The following is a 24175-nucleotide window of genomic DNA, read 5'->3' as shown; positions in this document are numbered from 1 at the left end:
TAGGAAAGGGCAAGCACTTGCTCAATCCAGAGAAACCGTAAGTTCTCTCAATGAGGACTTTGTTCTGGAAAAGAGCACATTGCAGAGACTGAAGTGAAATGCAGTCTCTGCAATGAAATTTGGCAGGTGAAAGAGAGAGGATATTTTAGCTTTGGTCTGGAGTTGCTGACAGGGCTTAGATAGGACCAAGGCTGAAAGTGTGGCCAAGAAAGACTACATTAAGTTAAAAGGACTGGAAATGGGAAACTGGGGGTAGGGGGTTGGCTCAGGTGCTAAAGTGCTCGCTGAGCAAGCATAGGACCTGATAGCTGTCTATAGAAGCCACATAAAGAGGTCAAGCATAACTGGGCAGTGGTGGCGCACGCCTTTAATCCCAGCACTCGGGAGGCAGAGGCAGGCGGATCTCTGTGAGTTCGAGACCAGCCTGGTCTATAAGACCTAGTTCCAGGACAGGCTCCAAAGCCACAGAGAAACCCTGTCTCGAAAAACAAAAAACAAAACAAAAGGTCAGGTATAGCAGAATATTCTTGTTATCTCAGCACAGGAAAAGAGGAGACAGGATCCCCAAGACTTGCTGGACAACCCACTTAGCCCAGTCGGCACACTTCAGGCCAGGAAGAAGCCACCAGAAGTTAACTTCTGGTTTCCAAGCATGCACATGCACATTCACACGTGCATGCACGCACACACACACACACACACACACGTGTGGTGAGAAGAGGAAGAAGAGGGGAGCAGTTATGAAGAACTGATTAGAATTATTGACCACTACAATGAACCTGGGTTGTCTTCCAAACAGAGTAGGTGTTCATAGTCTTGAAGAGGGGAGACTCTGTCTTAGAGAGAAAACGTGTTGTCAGCCAAATCAGGAACTAATCTGAGGACATTAAATTCCACAGAGAAAAGAATTTAGAGTGTCAGAGCTTAGGCCTGAGGATCCGACTGAGAGAAGCGTCTGCTGGTAAAGCAGCTGAAGAGGGACAGACGTTAGGCATCTGGACTCAGGAAGGAGTGCTAGCTCCTAATGATGTGAGTTAGCACTGAGTAATTGAATCTCCGAACCTCACATACGCATCTGAGTTAATGTCTCGGGTTTTTCAGATGACATGAAACTGCACACAAGCACCAACACAAGTCTGAGGATTGTTAGCATAAAATAATATGCACTCTGTGAAAATGTATACTTAGTAACAATAAAATCACTCAACTGGTTTGGTTAGTGCCTTCTGCACTCCCAGTCTGGTCTCCATTTTCCCTGCTCAGGTGCTTATTACTGGCAGTGACTCGAGCGGACAGACTGGCAGACCTCACAAGGCCTTCTTTATACAGAGCACGTGTGATTACATAAACAGTGACTCTCCAGGCCACTGCCTTGGGTTGCAGAAATACATTGCTGGTCTCCATCTTGGAGTGCTTCTTGTTCATTCCTAACTCCTTCTACCCTTTCCCACTCACAGCCAGCCCAGGGGAAGCAGTTATTAGTGTAGTAGGAAGCAGAAAACGGGCTGGAGCCAGTGTGTGTCTCAGCTCTAGGTAGTAAATAGAGTCAAAGAGATCTGGTTCTGGCTCCAAGGGGCGTGTTTTGGAATCCAGGACCATGAGCAAGGATATTTGCAGAGCTGTCTGTCGTTTGAGTGTGGGCTACTTTCTTCCCGAGTCCTGTCGGTTTTTTCAACTGTGCAAGCAGAAGATCCGCCTCGGCATTCAGAGCCTGTTTCTGACTTCTCTGTATCTCTTCCTTACTGAAAATAATCTCTCCTCTCTCTTCAATTTTTAAGAATATGTTTGAAAAACCGATTCTTTTGATTTTTAGTACAGTTTTTTATTTTTAAGGACTTACTGTGTTTTTCATTTTGTATGTATGTGTACCCCATGAGTGTGGCTATGTGTACCCCATGAGTGTGGCTATGGATGACTGTGAGCCACCCTAGGTGCTGGGAACAGAACTCCATCCTCTGGAAGACCAGCAAATGCTCTTAATTGCTGAGCCATCTCTCCATCCCTGATAAACTGTTTCTAGGTGAGAGTTCTCTTCTTGCCCCCATGACCTCATTGTATATTAATGTCTAAGTTCCTGTGCCTAGGGCACGTAAGAGTTCAAACCCTTTTGGAGTTCAGGTTTTCTAGGCCAGAGATAAAGAAATGAGAGCTCTAGTTCTTCAGTGATCTGGGCAGCAGGCAGGGACTGTGGGGTGACTGACACGCTCCTGCCTCGTGTTCACTCATCATTCACTTGCTCCTTTACACGCGAGTCTGAATGTGGCCTGTCTATTCCTGCCATGGCCTGTTTTCCTGAACTTGGAAAGTCTTCTCCAGCTAGGGTCTGGCTTCCTCTCTGTAAGTTCTGGATGGATAAGTCGGCGGCAGCGTTTTTTCCTGGTATTCTGGAGGACATGCCCACAGTGCCTTGCCTGCCATGCTAATAGTCACCCTTGCATCCTTACGTACAGACGATATGAGTCTTAGTTTTTCCAGGGCAGGGTCCTTCTTTGCTGTTGCTCATCTTTGTAGAGCCAGCGCCTACCATCATGCTTTGTGCCTCCTAGATATTTTTGGTTCTCTTGAAATGAATCCAAAGACAAACCTCCTGAGGCAAACCAGGTAAGTCCTCTGACCTGAAATTCAAGGTCAGAGAGAATGTTTGAAACAGACTGCTTGTGTCATTAAAAAAAAAATCTGAGTGCAGGCGGCTCAGGCTGAGGTGCCCTTCAGATTGTTCTAGGAAGGTTGCGCGAGGTGGGGGAGCTTGGATTTTGTGAAGTGAGAGTTTTCTGCATATTCAAGGCTTGGACTTATCTTTCCAGGGCTACTCTGACCTGATCAGAAACCCATATGTTTGTTGGCCACCATTTTATGAATACAAACCAGCACATAGCCCCACATACTGGAATTTTCTTCTCATTTATTTCTATTATTTGAAGCATGTAAAACACCAATAACATTTTAAAGGCAGGTAAAGGTCATAGGCAGTGAGTCAGCTGCCTCAAGGGACCATTGCTTGACTTTAGAAAGTTTTCTAACCCTCTAAGGCCTGGCAGCCATGGCCAGTTTCTTGCTGAGGGTATCCAGCAGCTGCTGTAGGCTATCTGATATTCCCAGTGAAAGAGCTGGAGTCTGAAACAGGCAAAAGAAGCAGTCTAGGCTGAGATTGACTAGTACATGCCTGCAGAGACTAAAGATTTCAGGGCCAAGAAGTCTGCTGTCCTGAGTTGGAGACACAGACCCAGAAGAAGGTGGCCATTTCTAGATCTACAATGGCAGGACAGGGATATTGTTGAATGTTATCATAGTCTTCATATGTGACATCTGTCCAGAAGTCCACAAAAGCAACCATATAAATGGGTAGAAGAGCATGCCTGTTCTAAGGGGCGGCATTAACATCCTCATGGAGCAGGCATTACAAGAGAGGAGCAGATCTACCTTTATACAGACTCAGTATGTCTCCAAAGAGAGCATCTTCTAATTTCATATTTCTTAGAGATTTTGTGAGTTTGTTGTTTATGTTCCTATGTGTTCAGGTCAAGCACCATATATCAACTCTTTGAAGAAGAGATTAATTTTCTTACTTCTCTGTAAAGGCATTGTCTGTGAACAAGTAGTAAATAGTTCTTTGTGACTTGTTTAGCCACCGCCAGCCTTAGAGCAGCCCGCTCTTACTCTGGGCCAGAGCAGTGAACACTAGTATTCCTAGGTGGTAGACTCGGGAGCTTGTTGTTCTTTCTCATGAAAAAGAAAAAAAAATGTTAAAGGTGTGTCCTTAGTGATATTTTATCTTATTATTTTTAGATGAGACAGTGTTGATAATTGGTAACAAGCTGTGTGAGTTTCCAGATCTGGCTTGGGTTTTAACCCCAAATTCAACCCCTAGCTTTGAATCTGAGAATTCCCATGAACTCCTCATCTGTGAAACAGTGATAATGACAGCTGACTTTACTCCACTGAGCCTGTGGGATGAGATGAGCCAACAAATGCGCTTCTTAGTCCAGTTCCTAGGACATTTTGAACACCCAAGGTCTGGTAGTCATGGTAGTAAGCTTGGTAATAATTTCTATTTATATGGGGGAATCAAATACTTAAAATTATAATATGAAAATACATTTAAAATTTTAGAAAGTTTTGTATTTAAAAAGGAACCAAGAATATTTTGGAGGCAATTCTTAGTATGTTCTCAGGCATTAAAAGAAAAAGTCCTTTTAATTAAATTTACCCTCCAAGAACCTAGCCAAATAAATTGGAATTGTGCCCTTATACCTTCCTGTTCTTTCTCCGTAAGGGTTTGCACTGCCAACCCATGTTTGTCTGAAGTTCCTCTCTGTTCCAGCCCCACTCTTCTAGCCCACTTGGTACCAGTGGAGAGCTAGGGATTCCATCCTAACTATTCTGAGCGTAACCCCGGGTCGTGACAGTGGCCGTGGCCACTGTTCCTCCAGGCCCACTCTCATCCTTCAGGCTGGCTCTGAGCTGACAGCTCCCATTGTTCTCGGGTCTTAGAGGTCACCACACACCTCAGTCGCCATGACTGAAGCTGGAGGCTTTTTATGAATTGTGTCTGATACAGAGCTGAAGAGGTAACAGCGAGAGTTTTTGGCTAAAACAAAACAAAAAATTTCAAATAGAACCTGCCATCAAACTTATGATTATAGAAACAGTACTTATAGGTATAGTTAGTTGACTTTTATTAAAGTGTTTGTATTAAAACCAGCAAATAAAACATTTGTCAGTTCTCTCATGGTGGACATGGCTAGTGACCCTGAGAGCAGGTGCTCAGTCACTTTCTTGTTTGGTACTGTGCAGCCCATCAAGTAATTTTAATTAAGGCTTTTTTTCCATATCTAGATTACTTCCATTTATCCACCAAATACTTTGTAAATGCCAAGTAGAACATAGTACGTATCATTCACTGGGATTCTAATCTTTATGAGGTCATGTGCAACAGCTCAAATTTAGTTTTACACACATCATAAATAATTAGAAATGGGGGCTGGAGAGGTGACTCAGTGGTTAGAAGCACTTGCTGGTCTTTCAGAGGACCCAAGTTCAGTTCCCAGCGTTTGAATCAGGGGGCTCACAACCAGCTGTAGCTCTTGCTTCAGAGACTCCAACACCCTGACCTCCTCAGGTGCCTGCACTCGTGCGCCCCTCCTCTCACGCGCACACACATCCCCACTGCACTCGTGCGCCCCTCCTCTCACGCGCACACACATCCCACTGCACTCGTGCGCCCCTCCTCTCACGCGCACACACATCCCACTGCACTCGTGCGCCCCTCCTCTCACGCACACATCCCACTGCACTCGTGCGCCCCTCCTCTCACACGCACACATCCCACTGCACTCGTGCGCCCCTCCTCTCACACGCACACATCCCACTGCACTCGTGCACCCCTCCTCTCACACGCACACATCCCACTGCACTCGTGCGCCCCTCCTCTCACACGCACACATCCCACTGCACTCGTGCGCCCCTCCTCACACGCACACATCCCACTGCACTCGTGCGCCCCTCCTCTCACACGCACACATCCCACTGCACTCGTGCGCCCCTCCTCACACGCACACACATCCCACTGCACTCGTGCGCCCCTCCTCTCACACGCACACATCCCACTGCACTCGTGCGCCCCTCCTCTCACACGCACATCCCACTGCACTCGTGCGCCCCTCCTCTCACACACACACATCCCACTGCACTCGTGCGCCCCTCCTCTCACGTACACACACATCCCCACTGCACTCGTGCGCCCCTCCTCTCACGCACACACACACACTCGTCCATAATTCAGAACAATAAAAGATGCATGAAACAGAAAGCCAACACTTGTGTGATACTCCCATTTACAGGGCATCTTTGCATATATTATCTTGCAGGTTAATATCACTGTAAGGTGAAAAGGACACATGTTTTCTTCCTTTTACAGGAGAAAAGACCTAAAGAGACTAAGAAATGTTTAAAGTTGACAGTTCCATCATTTATGACCTCAAACCAGCCACTTAATCACACCATACGATTCCCTGCACAGTGAAACAGAATTGAAAACAGTCCCTCTTCATAGGCCAGGAAGATGGACCAATGCACGAGCACAAAGCCGCTATCAGTGCATGGTGTGCCATAAATGGGCGTGGTTTACTGTCAGCAGTCACAGCACACAGCTAGTGAGTGTTAGGAACTACCCCCAGACCCAGGTCTCCTGACCCAGAACGTTTCACCTTTCCAGTGACCAACAGACAGGATAGTCATAAAGGGACTTCTCCTTTAGTAAGAAAAAGATGCTGGAGGAGAAGTGTTTAGACCTCCCAGCACAGTGAAATAAATGTCTGAGGCACTAATTATCAGGATTGGGTCACTATGCTTTATGTTCATGTATCAAATTATCATCATGTGGAGCCACACATTTGTATAATTATTGCATGTCAATTTAAAATTATGTTGCAAGCAAGATGTAAAGGCCCATGCTTGTCCTCCCAACTCTGCAGAAACTGAAATAGGAAGATGTTGAGTTTGAAGCCAACCAGAGTTACACAACCAGTTCTTGGCCAGTCTGGACTAGTCAGACCCTATCTCAACAGGGAAACCACACATACCATTAAAAAAAGAAAAACAAAACAACCCCACCCCCAGCTATGTCCATAGAAATTCCTTCCATTAATATTGATGTTTGCTGGTCAAAGTGAAGATAATAAGTGACTGTATCCACTGTATCCAAATCCTCTCCCACCCCACCCAGGGCTCAGAGAGCATCTCTCCAGGAAGACAAGGCTGTAAGGATGTAAAAGCAGGAGGGCCGAGAGGGGTGACGTGAAATGCTGCCTTGGGGATGTGGCGTGGCCATGGCACTCCTGAAATTAGCACAGCGTTGGGTACCAGCACATCATGAGCCAGCCAAAATTTCCACACAGACTGGGGTGGGCCTCACAAATCCCATTTCTAGCTGAGGAGCTCTTGGCAGTTGATAGCTCTTTAGGAGTGCAGCCACTGGGTGTTTAGTGGATGACCTCACACCTGTACACATATGGGCAGGCCTAACTGGACTCCACGGGGGAGGAGGGAGCAGAGAGAGGAAGGTGAATACAATTAAAACACATTGTATACAAGTATGCAAAGAATAAGCTTAAAAATCTTTAAAAGCTTTAAGAGAAAAAACATTGATATCTGGAGATTGTAATTCTGCCAGGAGAATATTCCTTGGGGAAACAGCAGCAATAGCATATAAATACACATCAGCCTGTTGGGCTGTTTACAAAACAGCTTTGGGGAGCTCATATTCACATATATATGTATTTCATCAATTTAATATGTTATTCAATAGCTTTCTATATATTCATAGACTTGTATAACAATCAGTCACTAGGATCAATCTTAGAAAAATCTTTTATCTCAAAAAGAAACTGTATTCCCCCTGCCCTCTAGTTAAAGATAGCCTTTATCTGTTTTTTGCATTTTTGTTTGTTTGGTTGTTGTTGTCTTGATTTGCCTCTTCTGGCTCCTTTCACTTAGCATAGTATTTCAGGACCTGTCCCTGCTGTACATGAGTCAAGGCTCTCGTTTGATGGGTGGAAATGATGCTTATTTCCTGGCTGCTATTTGTAGTTTGTATCATGTGGAGTCTACCTATCTTCATTAGTGAGGGTGAGACCTATTTTGTGGAAATTCCACAGAGGAATTGCTTCCTTGAGTAGCTATGACAATTAAACAGTGATATCAGAGCAGCCAGTTATCACAGCAGTGTGTGATTCAGTTAAGCAAGACAATCGTGTGTGCCAAACTAGTGCCCAGCACAGGGGTTCTCAAGTCCAATTGCCCCATTTGAATATCCAGGGTTTATTAAGAATTTATTAACAGTGAAGCAATAGATTTCTTAATCTGTAGCCCAGACTAGTCTGTAACTCCTTGCATAACTCCGATTAGCAATACATGGCAAGCCTCCTGCCTCAGCCTCCTGAACACTAGGAATTACAGGAGTGAGCCCCCATGCCCGCCCCAGATAATATTTTCACTACTGCTTCGAGGTTGAAGTACTGATCTCTTCCATCCTCTTGCTTTGTTCTCCCCAAGGCTATGCCTTCCTGCTGTTCCAGGAAGAAAGCTCAGTGCAAGCTTTGATAGATGCCTGCCTAGAAGAGGATGGGAAACTGTACCTGTGTGTGTCCAGCCCCACCATCAAGGATAAACCGGTAAGTGATTGTAGCCAGCTGCTGCTTTCCCAGCGCACACACGCAGATGACTAGCTGTTCCTCCTCCTTATCGTGGAAATGCTGCAATTAGGAGCCTCTTACCTGAGCTAACCTTGTTGTGTAGAGCTAGGACGGTTGCTAGTGATGAGAAGTTAATTAAAAAGTACTCAAATTTCATCTTACACTTTTGGGACCACAGGTAAACAAATGTGTCCTTGACACCCACTTACAGCTTGGTAAGCTGACTCCTAGTTGGAAAACCTGAGTTGAGGTGAGCAAAGCTCTTAGAGGTTCTGGCAGCTCTTTTCTGTTGTTCTGATTATTTCAGATCAAGGACAGGAGGAATTTCTTTTTTGAAGTATCATAATTGGTCATGTGTATATGTCCTTGAATGTAAGTCTTTATGCTGGGTTGTATCCACAGCCACCCGGTAGGTAGGCCAGCAGGTCACACTCTAAATGGACAGTTTCAGCAGGACAGAGAGCATGGCACTGAAACTGTAAACAAATGGGTGGGATAAGGTTGTGTGTAAAGGCTTGGTCCTTGGAGTGGGAAGCAGTTAAAAATAGTGATGTGGAACAGACAAGGGGCTGAAACTGTATCAAGGGCCTAGAGCAGCCACCAGACACGCTCATCAGAGATACTGAGGCTCACTTGGTTGGCTAAGTATAATATATATAGTTTATTGTTTGGGTTTTTAAAACAGGGTTTCTCTATAACTTTGGAACCTGTTCTGGAACTAGGTCTTGTAGACCAGGTTGGCCTCGAACTCACAGAGATCCACCTGCCTCTGCCTCCCCCACCCCCGAGTGCTGGGATTAAAGGTGTGTGCCACCACTGCCCGGCCACTAAGTATATTCTTAGAATGTATCTGCGAAGAGTTTGGGTTAGCTATAGAAATTCCGAGCTTGAGTCTTAACTTTAATATTTAAATATCTGCTTGATTCCCAGTAAGCCATGCTGTCCTTGGTAAATAACGGTTTTCCCAACTGTAAAGTGGGACAGTCATTCTTCCCTAGGTTGCTGAAAAAATAAAATTAATATAGAGCCACTCAATAGAGAGTGGGTACTTGTGCAGATATAACTTTCTGCTGCTATCTATCCTGCATGGTGCCGTAATTCAGGACAGAGAGCTCAGCTATGCAGCCACACCTGCTGGAAAGAACAGGGTTCCTGACTTGCAGAAGAATACCACTGGGACTTGGTCACCTATAAGGAGGGGAATTAGTATGTAAGTAGAAGAGGAAATTACTACGAATGGGGTTATTGAGTCATGGCAGAAAGGTCAATACAGAAAAAGGAGTAAGGATTTTAGCCGTTACGAAAGTATCACTGTAAGTTCTGGGACTATTGCCAAATTTTGGTAACAATAATGACAATGTTAAATACTGTGGCTGTATAGGTTGGGAAATAGTGGGTGGGGAACCTTTGCTAACTTTGAGCTTTATTTTAAAAGTGTGTGCATGGTAAGGGAGAATGGGGAGTTACTGATAGGAAGAGCATGTAATACATCACCTGAATAATAAACCTAAAATTACTTAAGTCCTTTAGAGTTCTCTCAGATTAGGAAGTCTCTACCAAATTTGGCAATTTGTCTTAATAATCTATCTGCAGAGATGTCCTGCCCCTGACAATCAGTGAAAAGTCAGTGAGCATGAAACTAGGAAGGTTATGATTGAATTGGCCATGCACTGTAGGAAAGGATTAGAAGACATTCTATACGTAAAAAGGCAAATGGATAGAGGCACATGACGACATAATCATTTCCACAATAGAGAACAAGCGGTAGAATTGAGATGAGGAGATGAGATGGGCTCAGAAGTTCCACGTGACTGGCTCTGTAGGGAAAGGGAGGAGATGGCGGCTGGTAGGAGGGCCCTCACCTGGACAAGGTGTCTCTTGAGGGGAGCAAACTGACGGTCGCAAGCATAGGTGGGTGGAGACGGCACCATTGCTCTTGAGTGTTTGCGCTCTAAGCACAAGCATTGCTCTGGACTTTAGGGACTTCGAACAAATTAGTGTAACCTTCTCTGCTGGAAGCTAGCTTCCCTTCACCTATCTGATCGCAGTCTGCCTTTTCCGAGCTGGAGGGGTTGATTTTACTGCAGAGTGATAAACTCTGATGGTAACTATCAAATACATGTTTCTTTGACCCAGACATACTCAGGGTTTCCAGCATTAATAGTTTGGTTAAAACGTCAAGAGAAAAACCCTCCCTGATGATATCTCTAATTCGAAGGAAGTACATTTCATGTTGGGTTCAAGTCTTTTGTTTCCAGGTTTGCAGCCTCTTTTCTTGGCATTAGCTTTCCCCTCCACTTTTCCCAGTTCATTTAGTCGTGCCTCTCCACTGGCTTGTGCACATCCCAGCTCATGCAGATGCCCCACAGAAAGTGACCGCTAGAGTCAACCTTCCAGTTGATGAGGACCCGGGAAACAGAAGCTCCGTCTTCGGAGCTCATTCACCAGGCTTTCTGAGTGTGGTTCCTCTTTGTTCCATGTCTTAGGCTAGCTAGCGTTCATGCTCTACCCTTCAGGATCCCAGTGCCCTGGCAGTTGAGTTTAGTTCTTTCTGACTCCTTGTAGTTCCCTTGGAAACATATCGGGTTCCAAAAGTTACCTTGTAGATTTTTCTACCCTTTGTCCTTATTTATTCCTTTTCCTCAGATCAAACCCCTCTTCCGGTTAAGTGAATCCAGTTATTCAGATTTTTTTTTTCCAGTGCAGGGCCCAAAGTGAAGTCTACTCTAAGCTATCTTGTCCAGGATCATGCTTCTCTCTAAATCAAGCGAATCCCAAACTAATGGGTTTTAGGATATTAGATAGGTGGCTTTTTTAGTGTTTTCCTTTGGTTAAATGATTCTCATAGATTGTTCTGTGTATGACTTTGGTTCTGAAAGATGGCAGAGAGAACTCTGTTTGTTGCCTGATTATTCTGACTCTTTAGTCCCAAAGGAAGGAAGGAAGAAGGAAGGAAGGAAGGAAGGAAGGAAGGAAGGAAGGAAGGAAGGAAGGAAGGAAGGAAGAAGAAAGGAGGGAGGGAAGGAAGGAAGGAAGGAAGGAGGAAGGAAGGAAGGAAGGAAGGAGTGAAGGAAGAAGGAAGGAAGGAGGAAGGAAGGAAGGAAGAAGGAAGGAAGGAAGGAAGGCGTGAAGGAAGAAGGAAGGAAGGAAGGAAGGAAGGAAGGAAGGAAGGAAGGAGGGAAGGAGGGAAGGAAGGAAGAAGGAAGGAAGGAAGGAAGGAAGGAAGGAAGGAAGGAAGGAAGGAAATTCTTGACTCCCTTTCCTCCTGCAGAGAGAGGAGCTCCACCATTCATCAGTCACAGACACCCCAGCAGAAGACAGTTGTTGCAGAATATTTGTTTACACTGAAAAGATGTGCCTTAGGCATAAAGCACCTTCTGATTGGTTTTAATAAAGAGCCAAATGGTTTTAATAAAGAGCTGAATGGCCAATAGCTAGACAGGAGAGAATAGGTGGAGCTTCCGGACAGAGAGAGAAATTGGAAGAAGGAATGGAATCTAGGTGCGTGGACTTGCCAGTGGGACATGGAGAAGAAACAGGAAGTGAGAGATAGAGGAGAGGTAGCCCCACATGGCAGGACATAGATTAGGTTATAAGAGCTAGTTGAAAACAAGCGTAGGCTAAGACGAAGCTTTCATAATTAATGTCTCCATGTTGTGCTCTCAGCCCAAAGGCTGCCTACAGTGATGTCTGAGCTTCCAGTGAAGTAGGTAGATGTTATGAACAGTGGCCCCTTCCAGGTAGGTGATAAATAAACACAATCTGAAGGTTCAAACAACAAACTATAGAGCAGGAGACCTGGCTTAACCCCACAGAGCTAGATGGTGATTGGAGAGAAGGAAGGAGGCATTAAGTGCGCATCGACTTGTCTTGTCTGGGCAACTCTGGCATGACCTAGAATAGATTTGTAGACCAGCCTGAGCCCAAATTCAGAAATGTGCCTGCCTCTGCCTCCCAAGTACTGGGACTAAAGTCATGTGTCACCATGTCCAACAATGGTCCTTGCTTCTATAAGACTGGCCAGAGTTAATGGAATAGGAAACACCTTGAAAGGAATTTAACCTGTATTACCAAGCTGGCGTGTTTATGTAGGTTAGGTTTTGGACTGTTGCTCAGGTAATGGCCATCCACTTAGAAACTGAAAAACAAAAATCAGTGAAAAAAATGATGGAGGCAGGGAAGCTGGAATTAGATGCTGCTTCCTGTTTCAGTTGTTTTTAAAATTGCTTTATAATTGGTTTCTATGTGCATGTATATGTGTGGGGGGCACATGTGGAGGCCAGAGGACAACTTTGTTTGCCCTTCCTTCTCATGCCAGTCCTTCTGTGGGACTCAGGTCATCTGGGTGGTGTTCACTGTCTTCACCTGCTAAGCCGTCTCAGTAGCCCATGCTTCAGTTCTTAATTCTGTCCAGCCTGTCACTCCAGTCTCTGTTGACCTACTTTATGTGCATATCATGGGATTTCTGGCGTGTTTAGTCACTCTTCCTTAGTTACAGAGGCAGCTTCCCAGTCAAGCTTCAGTTTTCCCCCAATCTTACCTTTTTTGCTTTTTTTTTTCTGACCTTCATATTTATTCATTTACTTTCCCTTTTGTACGTGTATCTGTGGAGTGCATGCATGTATGTAGTATGTTTTGATATGTGTGTTTGCATACATGAGGAGGTGTGAGATCAATATTGAACATCTTTCTTCATTGCTTTCCTACCTTTTTTTGGTTTTTTTGATAGAGGGTCTCTCTGTGTAACAGCTCTGGCTGTCCTGGAACTCACTGTTAGGCCAGGCTGGCTTTAACCTCACAGAGATCTGCCTCCCTGTGCCTCCTGCCTCCCTCTTTCTCCTGAGTGCTGGGATTAAAGGAGTGCACCACCACTGCCTGGCTTTTTCCTACTTATTCTTTGAATCAGGATATCTCAGTCAAATCCGGTGCTCGATAACAAGGCTAGTCTTGCTAACCAGCTTACTCAGGGTCCTCTGTCTCTACTTTCTGAGGCTGGAACTATGGGCAAGCTGGCATGTCAACCTGGGTTCTATCAACCTGAACACCAGTCCTCTTGATTATATGGCAAGCACTTAAACTTGCTCTCCCTCCCCCTTTACCCTCGTGCTTTAATCAAACTGAAATATGTTTGCTTCTGTCTCAAGGTCAAATTCCTACCCTTACTTCCAAACCTTTATCAAATGCTATGTGTTTTATGGACTTTTTTTCCTGAAGATTTTACTCTCTATAACAAATTATACCCAGTATAACGGTTATCAAAACAAATGAAAAGCAAACCCTCCCCCTCTCCCCCCCCAAAATAAGACTGTTACAGAGCACCTGGATTGACTGCTTCATCTTTCTGCTCGTGGCATGTCTACCAAGACATGTAATTCTCCACCCACTGCCCACTAAGCTCCTAACTTTAATTTTGGCCTGGCTCAGTTAAATCTGAGTTTGTAGATCCATTTTAGAATCCATGGCTGTCATATTGCCTTGTCCCACCTAGGAAGTCTTTAACAGTTTTTACCTTGATTTCCTTAAATTCATAACCTTGATCATCATTTGGATACCTTCTTCCAAGAGCTTCTTCAAAGAAGGAAGTCCTTGTCTGGCATAAGGGGATAGTGCCTCCTGTTTTCCTCTTAGTTTCTGAACTTGCAAGTGAGTTCAGAGCTTCTTAGAGCTTGAGCCTTTGGATGCTCTATGCCATTTTCAGAGAGGTAAAATGTAAGTTCTATGTAACCAGGGTGCTACATAAAAGCCAGTGAACAAGACAGGCAATACTTTCCTTAAGGGATTGTATTCAGTGTTTACCTAAGTGTATTTTAAAGAACACATGTCCAGTCAACAGCTATCTTGAAAGTCTCGTGTACCAAAGACTCATAACAGTAATGGGTATCATTGGTTGTATACTTAACCTTGTGCATTATATATTTTCACCTTTAATTTAAATTTCCATATCCCCAAAAATCCAAGAAACATTAATTTATCCAGGCTGTAAAAGCATCTTACAATATATAAATTTGTAAATTTAGGTTTAACCCTGAATTTTATATTCCTACTTTGGAAATGACTCTTATGTAGATTCCTGTGAAATTAGTTATCTGAAACACATTCAAAGAATACACTTTTTCCCAGGAAAAACTCAGTAACCTAAATGGATTTTATTTTATGTGTATGTGTGCTATCTTGAGTAGGTTTGTTCAGATAAGTGTAATGCCCTGTTGAGGTCAGAAGAAGGCGTCATATCCCCTGGGGCTGGAGTTACAGGCAGTTGTTAGCTATCTGATGTTGGTGCTGGAAATCGAACTCAGGTCCTCTGCCAGAGCAGCAAATGCTCCTAACCACTGAGCCATTTCTCCAGACCTCCAACCTGAATGCTGAGGTGTGAATTCCTCTTAAGAGTTTTAGTAATCAACATACTGTTAGCAACAATCCTTTCCTAGTAGCATGGAACTACATACATACACATTTGAACCAAATTGGCTTTGCTTGGGTACAAGATTGCTTGAGGCTATGAATCTGAAATTTAAAATCACCAAATAATAACGCTAGTTGCATTGCTAAATCATTTTTGTGTGTGAGAGTGTTGTGTGATATTTTTATTATATTCTGACATATAAAACTTGTTTGGAGTTAGAGGGCAGAGCTAGCCACTAGCTGACCTAAATTAATCATAGAAGTTTGGAGAACTGTAGACAGAGAGGAGACAGGAAGTAGTAAGGCAGGGCAGACTGAGGAATGATAGAGGTAGAAGGTGACTGGTGGCAGCTACTGCTTCTCTGACTCCAAGCAAGCTTTATTTGTCAGAACGCAATCAAAATATCATACAACATGAGAGAGATTAACTAACTGCTAGTTTTGTCAGTAGATCAAGGAATAATCTATTAGCCACTTCCTTTCTTGTTTTTGTTAGTGCTGGGACATGCGCAGAGGACCATGGTCATTCTAGGCAAATACTTGACTACGGAGCCCTCAGCTACTGTTGGCCATTTCTAATGTATAGAGAACAGACAGATTTGAGCTTGAAGAGAAGAAAGTGGTTGCTTACTAGAAGAGATACAACTTCAGTCCACCAGGAAGCTCTGGCTCCAGCCAGTGGCCTAGAGGATAGGGAATCTCACATGCCGGCGACATAGTTAATGTGGAGTCAGAGAAGCCTTGATTTCAGTCCTGAAATGGTTTCATTTTTAGATCCTTGGTTCCCTCAGATTTAAACCATTTGTATAGCATATGGTTATAGTAAGGTTAAGTGTAACTTTAGAAAATGCATAGCACATATCTTGCTTTCTCTTAGTGGTTATTAGTTTACAAGGACTCCATTTGCTTTTAAAAGGTCACTTAGGGGCTGGAGAGATGGTTCTTTGGTTAAGAGGATTGGCTGCTCTTTTAGAGGACCCAGGGTTCAATTCCCAGCACCCACACAGCAACTCACAACCATCTGTAACTTCAATACCAAATACTTTCCTCTGCCCTTTGCAGCATCCTACATACATGTGGTACACATACAAACACATAAGAAAACACTTGTGTACATGAAATAATAAGCAAATAGTTTCTAAAACACTTCTTAACCCAAAAATGAATTTATATTAAAGTCTGTGCCATTCTGGAAAAGAAAAAAATGCATAGCAGAGAAATGCATTTAGGTGTGTAAAGTGCTAGTAGTTTCAAAGCCAGTCAGCTTTCTAAGTGGCATTTGATGATGATGAGCACAAGGTTGAGTCTAATTCCATGGTTAACCTGTTACCTAGTAGCAACAGAAATGGGTACAGAGTAAGCCTAAGCCCCAGAACACCCACTGGTGACCAACACAGTGCATTATTCCTATGCCCCCGGAGGTTGAAGAATGAGGAACATGTTCTGGGAGCTGTGGGAGGGCAGTAGTCAAGCTGGGTGTGGTGGTACCTGCCTATAATCCCAGTACCGAGAAGATCTTGAGTTTGAGAACAGAGTGGACTACACGGTGAGACTCTCTTTCAAAAAGGAGTCAGGGGAAAGAGCATCATTCCTCATCGACTCTTCATAGAGCATTCATTAGGGTTGCACACTTTCCTGGGCAATCAGGACCACACAGATGTGTGAGCTCAGCCTCAGAGGACCCTAGCTCTAATGGAGGGAAGTAGCTGTGTGACTGGTAAGTAAACCAGGGAACCACGGGTACTCAGAGAAGCATCATAGGGAATATTTGAGGCTGGGAAGTCATGGGTGGAGAAGAATGTGCTGATGATATGACTCAATCAGGAAAGCATTTCTTTACAGGAAAGTGTTTGCTTGTGTCTTCTGTGTAGCATTTAATTAATATTGGCTTTATTCACCCAAGCACAGTGCATGCATGCATTCCATAGCCATTTTGTAGTGTGGTTTATTCAGTCTCTATTTGTTCACTAAGCACCCATATGAAAGAGTACACAAACACCATGCTTCACTAGTAGCTGAAGGTTCCTAAGAAGCTGTAAGGCCCTGTGTGGAGTGGGCTCTATAGAGTAGGGCAAGTCCCAGCGCTTACCTTTTGTACCTGGACTAAGCCTGGTAGGGCACCTGGAACATCCTGGGAGCACAAGAGAATTTGCCTACCTATCCAGAAAAAGTTCTGGCTCTTTCGATGAGGTTCTCTGAGCCTTCTATTGTCTGAGAATCAGTTAGAGCCATGGTTCTCAACCTTCCTAATGCTGCAACCTTTAATACATTTCCTCATGGTGTGGTGAGCCCAAACATAAAATTATTTTCGTTGCCACTTTTTAACTGTAATTTTTCTACTGTTATGAATCATAATGTAATTATGTTTTCTGGTGGTCTTAGGTGACCCCTGGGAAAAGGCCATTTGACCTCAAAGGAGTCGAGATCCACCAGTTGAGAGCCACTGGCTAGAGTGGCTGACCTGTGGCCCCAGAGCTATGTAGAATACAGAACTCTTATCAAGGCCAAGGACAGGGGTGGTGGTGGTGCACATCTTTAATCCCAGCACTTGGATGGCAGAGGCAGATGCATCTCTATGAGTTCAAGGCTAGCCTGGTCTATAGAATAAGTTCTAGCACTGCCAAGGTTACGCCGAGAACCCTCCCTGTCTTTAAAAACAAAACAAAATGCCAAGGACTGATCATCTGTCGGGTTCTATTCTTTCTTCTCCTGGGAGTTAATTGGGGTTGTCTCCAGTCCTCTCCATCAGTAGAGATGAGTACTTTAGAATAATAGATGGTAACTATTCTTGGAAATTGACTGATCTGCTTATTAGTATCTGTGAGATGAAAATTGGCTCAAATTGAAATTCCAAATATGTATGTGTTTTGAAAAGTTCAATCCACAAATCCTGCTGCTACGACTGTTAGTTTTTGGTGTTTAAAGCAGGCCCTTGTATCATGAAAGAGGCAAAGAGATTTACAAACTCTAAAAGCTCTCTTTCTGTCTCTGCTAGCACACTTTAGTGATTTGATGAGGGCTGTGGTGCTTAAAATAGACTTGCTGACAGCTGACATGGGTCAGAATCCATCACTATAACTGACCCGTGGCAGCTATATGTCAGGGGACCTGGGCTTAGCTGACTCATCCTGGCAGTGAGGATGGGCTGGGATGCTGCAGCTTGCTGTGGAGAGCATTCTGAATAGTTCACACTGTTGTTTTTCTGCTTCATGTAAAGGATTGTAGACTTGGGGAAGAAAAATGCTCTTTTCTCAAAGAATCTGAGTAGGAATTTGAAGGGTATGGAATGGAAAAAACAGGATGTCCGGAAGGGGGTTAGAGTAGACAGGTTCTCAGTTCTGAGAAGAGCTTTATAAGAAAGAGAACTAATAGCCAGCTGGTTGGGGATGGGAAAATATTGGCTCAGGTGCCTGCACTGACATCAGATTGCAGTGTTTGTTGAGTTTTGTTTTAGAATTGTCTTGGAATAAACACATGGGAACAGGACACCTTGCAGTAGGATTTTTGAGTTGGGGGGGCATAACCAGAAGGATGGAATATAGGACAAGGTGTTCCAAATGAGTGCCCACAAAATTATTTGATCTATGAATATCAAATTGCCTAGTCTAAATAGAGAATCTTAAAATTATAGGAAGGCTAAGTAATGTTTAAAACAAAACAGAAAACTTGAAGTCCTTTAGTCTCTTTTATCCCTCCCTCCCTCCCTCCCTCCTTTCATCCTTCTTTCCTTTCTTTCCTTCCTCCCTTCCTTTCTTTCCTTTTTTTCTTTTTACACAGGGTCCCTATGTATAGCCCTAACTGTCTTGGAACTCTATGTGGACCACCAGGCTGGCCTCTAACTCACAGAGTTTTGCCTGCCTCTGCCTCCCAAGTGCTAGGATTAAAGGCATGTGCCAGTATGCAAGGCCATTGTGTTTTCTTTTCTGTAATTAAAAATAGAACAAAAATACACGTTTACATTTTAATTTGGAAGGTTTTGTTAAATTTAATTGAATTCTTTTTTAGCCAGTGACTTTTAGCATATGTTGTTCAGTCCAAAGAAGTGATCCATTTGTTTCTTAATGTTTTTCTTAGTAGTTGACCTGACTTTATTTCTACTAATCACCTTTATCTTTATGTGAATGAAATTTTAGTTTTTAATTTAAATCCATATTTAGTATTTTATTCTTTATTGGTAGCAAAAATAACCAAAGTGATTTGGTAACATATATTTAATGAAATTTAGTCTGAGGTATTTTAATTTTTTGGACAGCTATCTAATATTTAAATGTATTAACTAATTTATTATATTACATTTATGATTTTTTGTTGCTGCTTTTTGAGACAAGGTTTTTCTGTAGCCTTGGAGCCTGTCCTGGAACTCTCTCTGTAGACCAGGCTGGCCTTGAACTCACAGAGATCTGCCAGTCTCTGCCTCCCAAGTACTGGGATTAAAGGGATTAAAGGCACCACCACCACTCGGCTTTAAATTTACTCTTATCTATTTAAAGTTGATTTCTGTAGAGGTAACCTTTATAAAGCAATAACAGGAAACAAGGAAAATGCCTTGGCTCTGAGATCTTTTCAGCCGTGTTCTGGCCAGTCAGTCATCCAAGGTACTTTATGGTAGACTTTGCAGCAAGGCAGTTTTGTCCAAATATGAACAGTAGTAGGTGTTATGTTAAAAAAAATTGCATAGAAAAACTTTTTGATATGTTGTGTTTAACAATGTTGAGCAGGTTTCTGTCCTGTAGACTTCCTTCGAGTTTTTAATTAAGTGCATCGGTGAATGCCCTGCAACTCCAAGGAGTAGATATCCACAGCTTTTCCCAGATAGCAGTGGTCTGACATCGCAACCCAAAGACTTACATTCCGCACTACACATGTCGTGAGACCTCAGAAGGGGAATTCATGCTTTCACCACTGACTGTGGGTTTTATTAGTGGTACATTCCCCGCGACTTATTGAACACTGCTGTTCAAAGTTACTATGTGGCATAAATAAATGTTTATACCAGCAAGATTTGTGTAAAATATTACTGATTCAGAAGATAGGAATTTAGAATACACATAATTCAGCCAAACGTAGATTTCATGGTCCTCAGAAGTGCCTTCCTAGGAAAGCATAATTCAAAAATGAAACTGAAGGAGAACAAGCTGTGCGTTTTTCTCTCATAAGTGCTTATTGAAGCACTGTCACTTGCAGGGAGGCACAAGTCTGTGAAGGTAGCTTGTGTTTCAGAGAGAGCAGCCATTGTGAGAGGGAAGTCTGTGCTGCTGTGGAGAGTGTGCTGACGTTGGTCTATGCCAACATTGCATAGTTCTGCGGAGGTGCCAGTTCTGTGCAGCTGTTTTCCTGGCAGCAGCTGGGGAATGTAGGTTTCATGAATAGGGCTGATCAGCACTGTGTCCTAAGCCTTCTTCCTGTGTTTTTACCTAAGCTGTTATGCCAAGAATAGAGCAAAGGAATGGGGTTGTGTGTGAGATGCTGAAGTGGGGGTGTGATGGGGGAAGGAAGGCCATCATCAGTGATGAAAGCTCTCACAGGAAGGTCCCAGGTCTTCTGCAGCGCTCCTTTGAACAGCTATAGCATACAGCAATTACAGAGTCTGTAATATGTTTCCTGTAATTTTGATGAAATGAAACCAGATCTCTATGGAAACCACATGGGAATTATTTTCATTTTGAAACAAAGTGATGTATTTCCAGTTGGAGTCAGAGGTGCACAACTTTGTAGTCTCTGCTACATGGGGGTGGGGGTTGAGGCTGGAGGATTATTTGAGTCCAGGAGTTCTTGAGACCCAGCCTAAGCAACACATTGAGACTGCAACCGAAGCAAGAAGAGGGTGGGGCAGTGACCTTGACCAGTCCGCTGGCTGCATGGGGGCGTCGCTAGGTAGGAGAGGGTTCTGTGCTGAAGGCCAATCCCGTTTAACTGGCAACACTAGGTCTTTATCCTACAATATCAGGAAATTCTTATGTTTGTAATTAAAAATTCATGATATACCCTCATGAAGGCGTGAAGTCACCTTGTGGGAATCCCCAGGGATTTGTCGTTTAGCCAAGCTAACCGTATTTAACAGAAAAGAAGCTTTTTATTTTGTTTGCTTTTGTGCCATAAAGATGGATCAAGTTTCGGAGTGTTGATGGAATTGCTAACGGGTCCGTGTTTTCAGAGTCTAAGGAAGAGATTGAATTTTTTTTTTTTTTTTTTTTTTTTTTTGGTTTCTTGCTGACTAGTGAGAGCAACCGTCTTAAAAAAAAAAAAAAAGAAAGAAAGAAAGAAAAGAAGAGAAGAAGAAGAAACCCTCTTCCAAAAAAATTGCCTGGGTAAACTTGGTAGCAGTTTTAAGGGCTATGTAGGCTGTGCATTCTAAGGAGCAGCGCCAGTTTTAGAGGAGCTGAAGGCGGACAGAAGCAGAGTTGGCAAGAGTGGAGTGCCAGGTGTGCTGAGCCAGGCCACAGAGACCGGAAATGAATTCCGTGGAAACGTACGGAAATTCACCTGTTCTGTGTCCTGTCTTAATCTGGGCGGGGCAGAGGACGGGCATATTTATTCCTTAAGGACAGACACCAGGTGCTATTTCCCAGCTGGTTCTCAGTGGCCACCCTCTTGCCAGACTGGTTGCTTTTGGGGGAGCAGTGTCACCCTTAGCTTTTAGGGTGGAAACAGCAGCCTTGCTTTTGATTTGTCCATTAGTTTTAAAGTATTATTTGTAATTCTGTTGTGATTAAAAGGAATTTGTTTTAGGGATAAGCTGATAAGGTATTTAATTTTTTAGTGTATGATAAGATAGAACAAACTATGGGCATAAAATTAAGAATCCAAATTTTAAAAAATGTAGGCAGGTGATAAGGTGGCGCAGTAGGTAAAGATATTTGCTGCCTGACAATGCCAATGCCTGATGGTCTGTGGGATCCTCAGGAGAGAACTGACTGTAGATTTGTCCTCTGACGTCTGCTCATTTGGCATACATGCCTATGCATATACGCACATACATGGCGCACACAAATACGCATCCTCTAAGAAGAAAATTGTTAGTAAGTTTAGAAAAGGAAGTAAATTGTAAAGGTTTCTTTTTATATTGCTTGAAGTCTTATGGACTGGTGGAATAGCACAGCAGTTAAAGGTGCTTGCTACCACACCTACTGACCTCAGTTCATGCCCTAGAACTGACATAGTAAAGGAGGAGAACTCCTTTATTCCAACTCCTGCAACAAGCATGGCTCTCTTTCCCCTGCCCCACCCAGCCCCTTCTCTGTCTTTCTGTCTTTCCCCGTATGTCTCTCTGTCTTTCTCTCTTGCATGCACAATTGTGCATGCATGTGCATGAACACACACACTAAATTTGCCTTTGTTTTATCAACCTTGTGTAGGAAAATCAGTTTAATAATTAAATTAAACACTTCTCTAAGTGTCAGTACTTGATATCTCTGTGATTGGTGGCTAACTTGAGTGTTAATCTGTGTTACGTCATATTGTTTGAAAGGAAAATATTTTAACTTGGGGCGGTGATGAGAATTCAAAATCCAAGCAAATAGGTAATTCTTAGAAAAATCTTCCTAGTTTTCTGTTCCCTGTAGATGGATTCATTACAAAAAAACTAAATGGTGTACTGTGACAGGTTTCCTACAGTCTGTGCTGTGTTCAAATGAACTGGATTCAAAACCCAGGATTTGTCGGAGACTGCCTTTTTATGACACAGGCGGTTTGTGTCTAAGTGTTGAGTAGCCTCCCCAAGACTGAGAGGCACCTAATGCAGATCGGGTTTAGTAATTAACCTGATTTTGTTTGGGACTTGGATGTTGTAAAATGCACCAACGTTGGGTTTATCTTGAGTCATCTTATTCTCATTTGGGGTTGATGGAAATGAAGTAAGGACCAAGTAAACAACTTTTTTTCAGGTGCAAATTCGACCGTGGAACCTAAGTGACAGTGACTTTGTAATGGATGGTTCTCAGCCTTTGGACCCCAGAAAAACTATCTTTGTTGGGGGAGTTCCACGACCCCTTCGAGCTGGTGAGTGGAAATAGTAACGCCACAACAAAAGGGATGACAACAAACCCCACTGTGTTCTCTCTGTCTGGGTCTCCAGTCAGACGGGCACAGCCTCCGAGTCGCTTTCACTGAGCTGACTTTTCTATGGTTAAGAAGTTTTCCCAAAATGCTGTATATTCTTTTGATGCAATAGTCCATTTCATTAAACTATTTTGTGGAAAGGATGAACTCTATTAAGTTCTTTCCTATTTACTCACACATTAAAATAATATCTGGCAGTGTGCGTGCTCATGCAAGTTGGTGTTGCAGTTAGCCATCAGAGGTCTGTCCAGTGCATTGGGAGCTCGGTCATTGAGAAGCCGAACTACTGCTGGGAATTGTACCTGGGAATTATACTAGACCCCCTTGACCTCCCCCAGCAAGGCAGGATCTAATTAGTTTTAATGATTTCTAGAAATGACATATTGAGGCATTTTTAAAATTATGACTTTATAAAAACTTCTCCATTCTTTGTAGTGGTTTTGGTGTGGTACTGGGCCTTGAACCCAGAACCTCACACATTCTAGACCAAGCACTCATATCCTCAGCTGGCTTTCTACTGTTATTTTGAGACAGTCTCACAAAGTTGCCAGACTGGCCTGGGACTCACTGTGTAGACCAAGCAGGCCTTAGACTCCTCCTGCCTCAGCCTGTCAAGAAGCTGAGACTGCAGGCCTACACCACCTGGCCTACATCCGTTGCTGCTGTTGTGTGTTGTTGCTGTTGTTTTAATTTGTTTCCAAGGATGAAACATTCATGCAGCCGAGGGTAAGCCGAATCATAATGAACTAGAGACTTGAAGTGGCATTGAACTGATGCCTCTGCATTTAAACCCGGAGACAAGCCAGGAGCAGTGACACTCGCCTGTAAGCTGAGCACTCCAGAGGTTGACAAATGATGATTTCAAGTCTGAGTTTTACCTGAGCTACTTACTGAGTGAAGACAAGGCCAGGCTGGGCTATGTAGAAATCTCAACATAATTTGAATTCTTACTCCAGTCTACACACACACATACACACACACTATACATACATGTGCACGCACACACACAGTCTACACACACACATACCCCAACCACACAAGCCCTTTAGAACTCTAGAAGTTAATGGCTTGTAACTTGTAACTCTAGCACTGAGAGGTTGAAGCAGAAGGGGTCTTGAGTTTTGGGCTAACTTACTTAGTGAGCCCCTGTCTCAAAAAAAAAAAATGGGATATGATCATAATTCTGTTTTAAGGAACTCTAAAAAATATTGTGATTATGTTAATTTTATGTCTAAAAATCAGAGCTCTCTGGGTTCTCTAATGAAAAACTGAGCCAAAAGAAATCACTTAATAAAATCCAGGAAGGGCCAACTCATTGGGAACAACTCGAGACAAGAGCAGCTGTATCATTTTGGTCCTAAATTATGTGTGTTTAGGAACAGGCGATGGGAGGGGTGCTGTAGAGCACGTATGACTCTTCTGACTGTCGATGTGCAAGGCTGGAGAAGAAGAACCTCATTGAGAGTTTTCACTGCACACAAATTTTACAGTTGGATAGTCACTGCTATACCTTGCAACTAACT

General features: G+C 43.3%; 1 protein-coding gene across 1 annotated transcript in view; it reads left to right on the top strand.

The window, feature by feature from the left end:
- Cpeb3 (cytoplasmic polyadenylation element binding protein 3) overlaps positions 1–24175 on the top strand; it is a 152442-nt gene that overhangs the window by 97376 nt on the left and 30891 nt on the right. Inside the window, 2 exon segments of the mRNA XM_038340024.2 lie at positions 8053–8171; positions 22478–22592. Coding sequence (XP_038195952.1) covers positions 8053–8171; positions 22478–22592 — 234 coding nt within the window.

This window comes from Arvicola amphibius, chromosome 1, assembly GCF_903992535.2.
Source record: "Arvicola amphibius chromosome 1, mArvAmp1.2, whole genome shotgun sequence".
NCBI classification, from domain to species: Eukaryota; Metazoa; Chordata; class Mammalia; order Rodentia; family Cricetidae; genus Arvicola; species Arvicola amphibius.
This window is presented reverse-complemented; position numbering and strand designations above follow the sequence as displayed.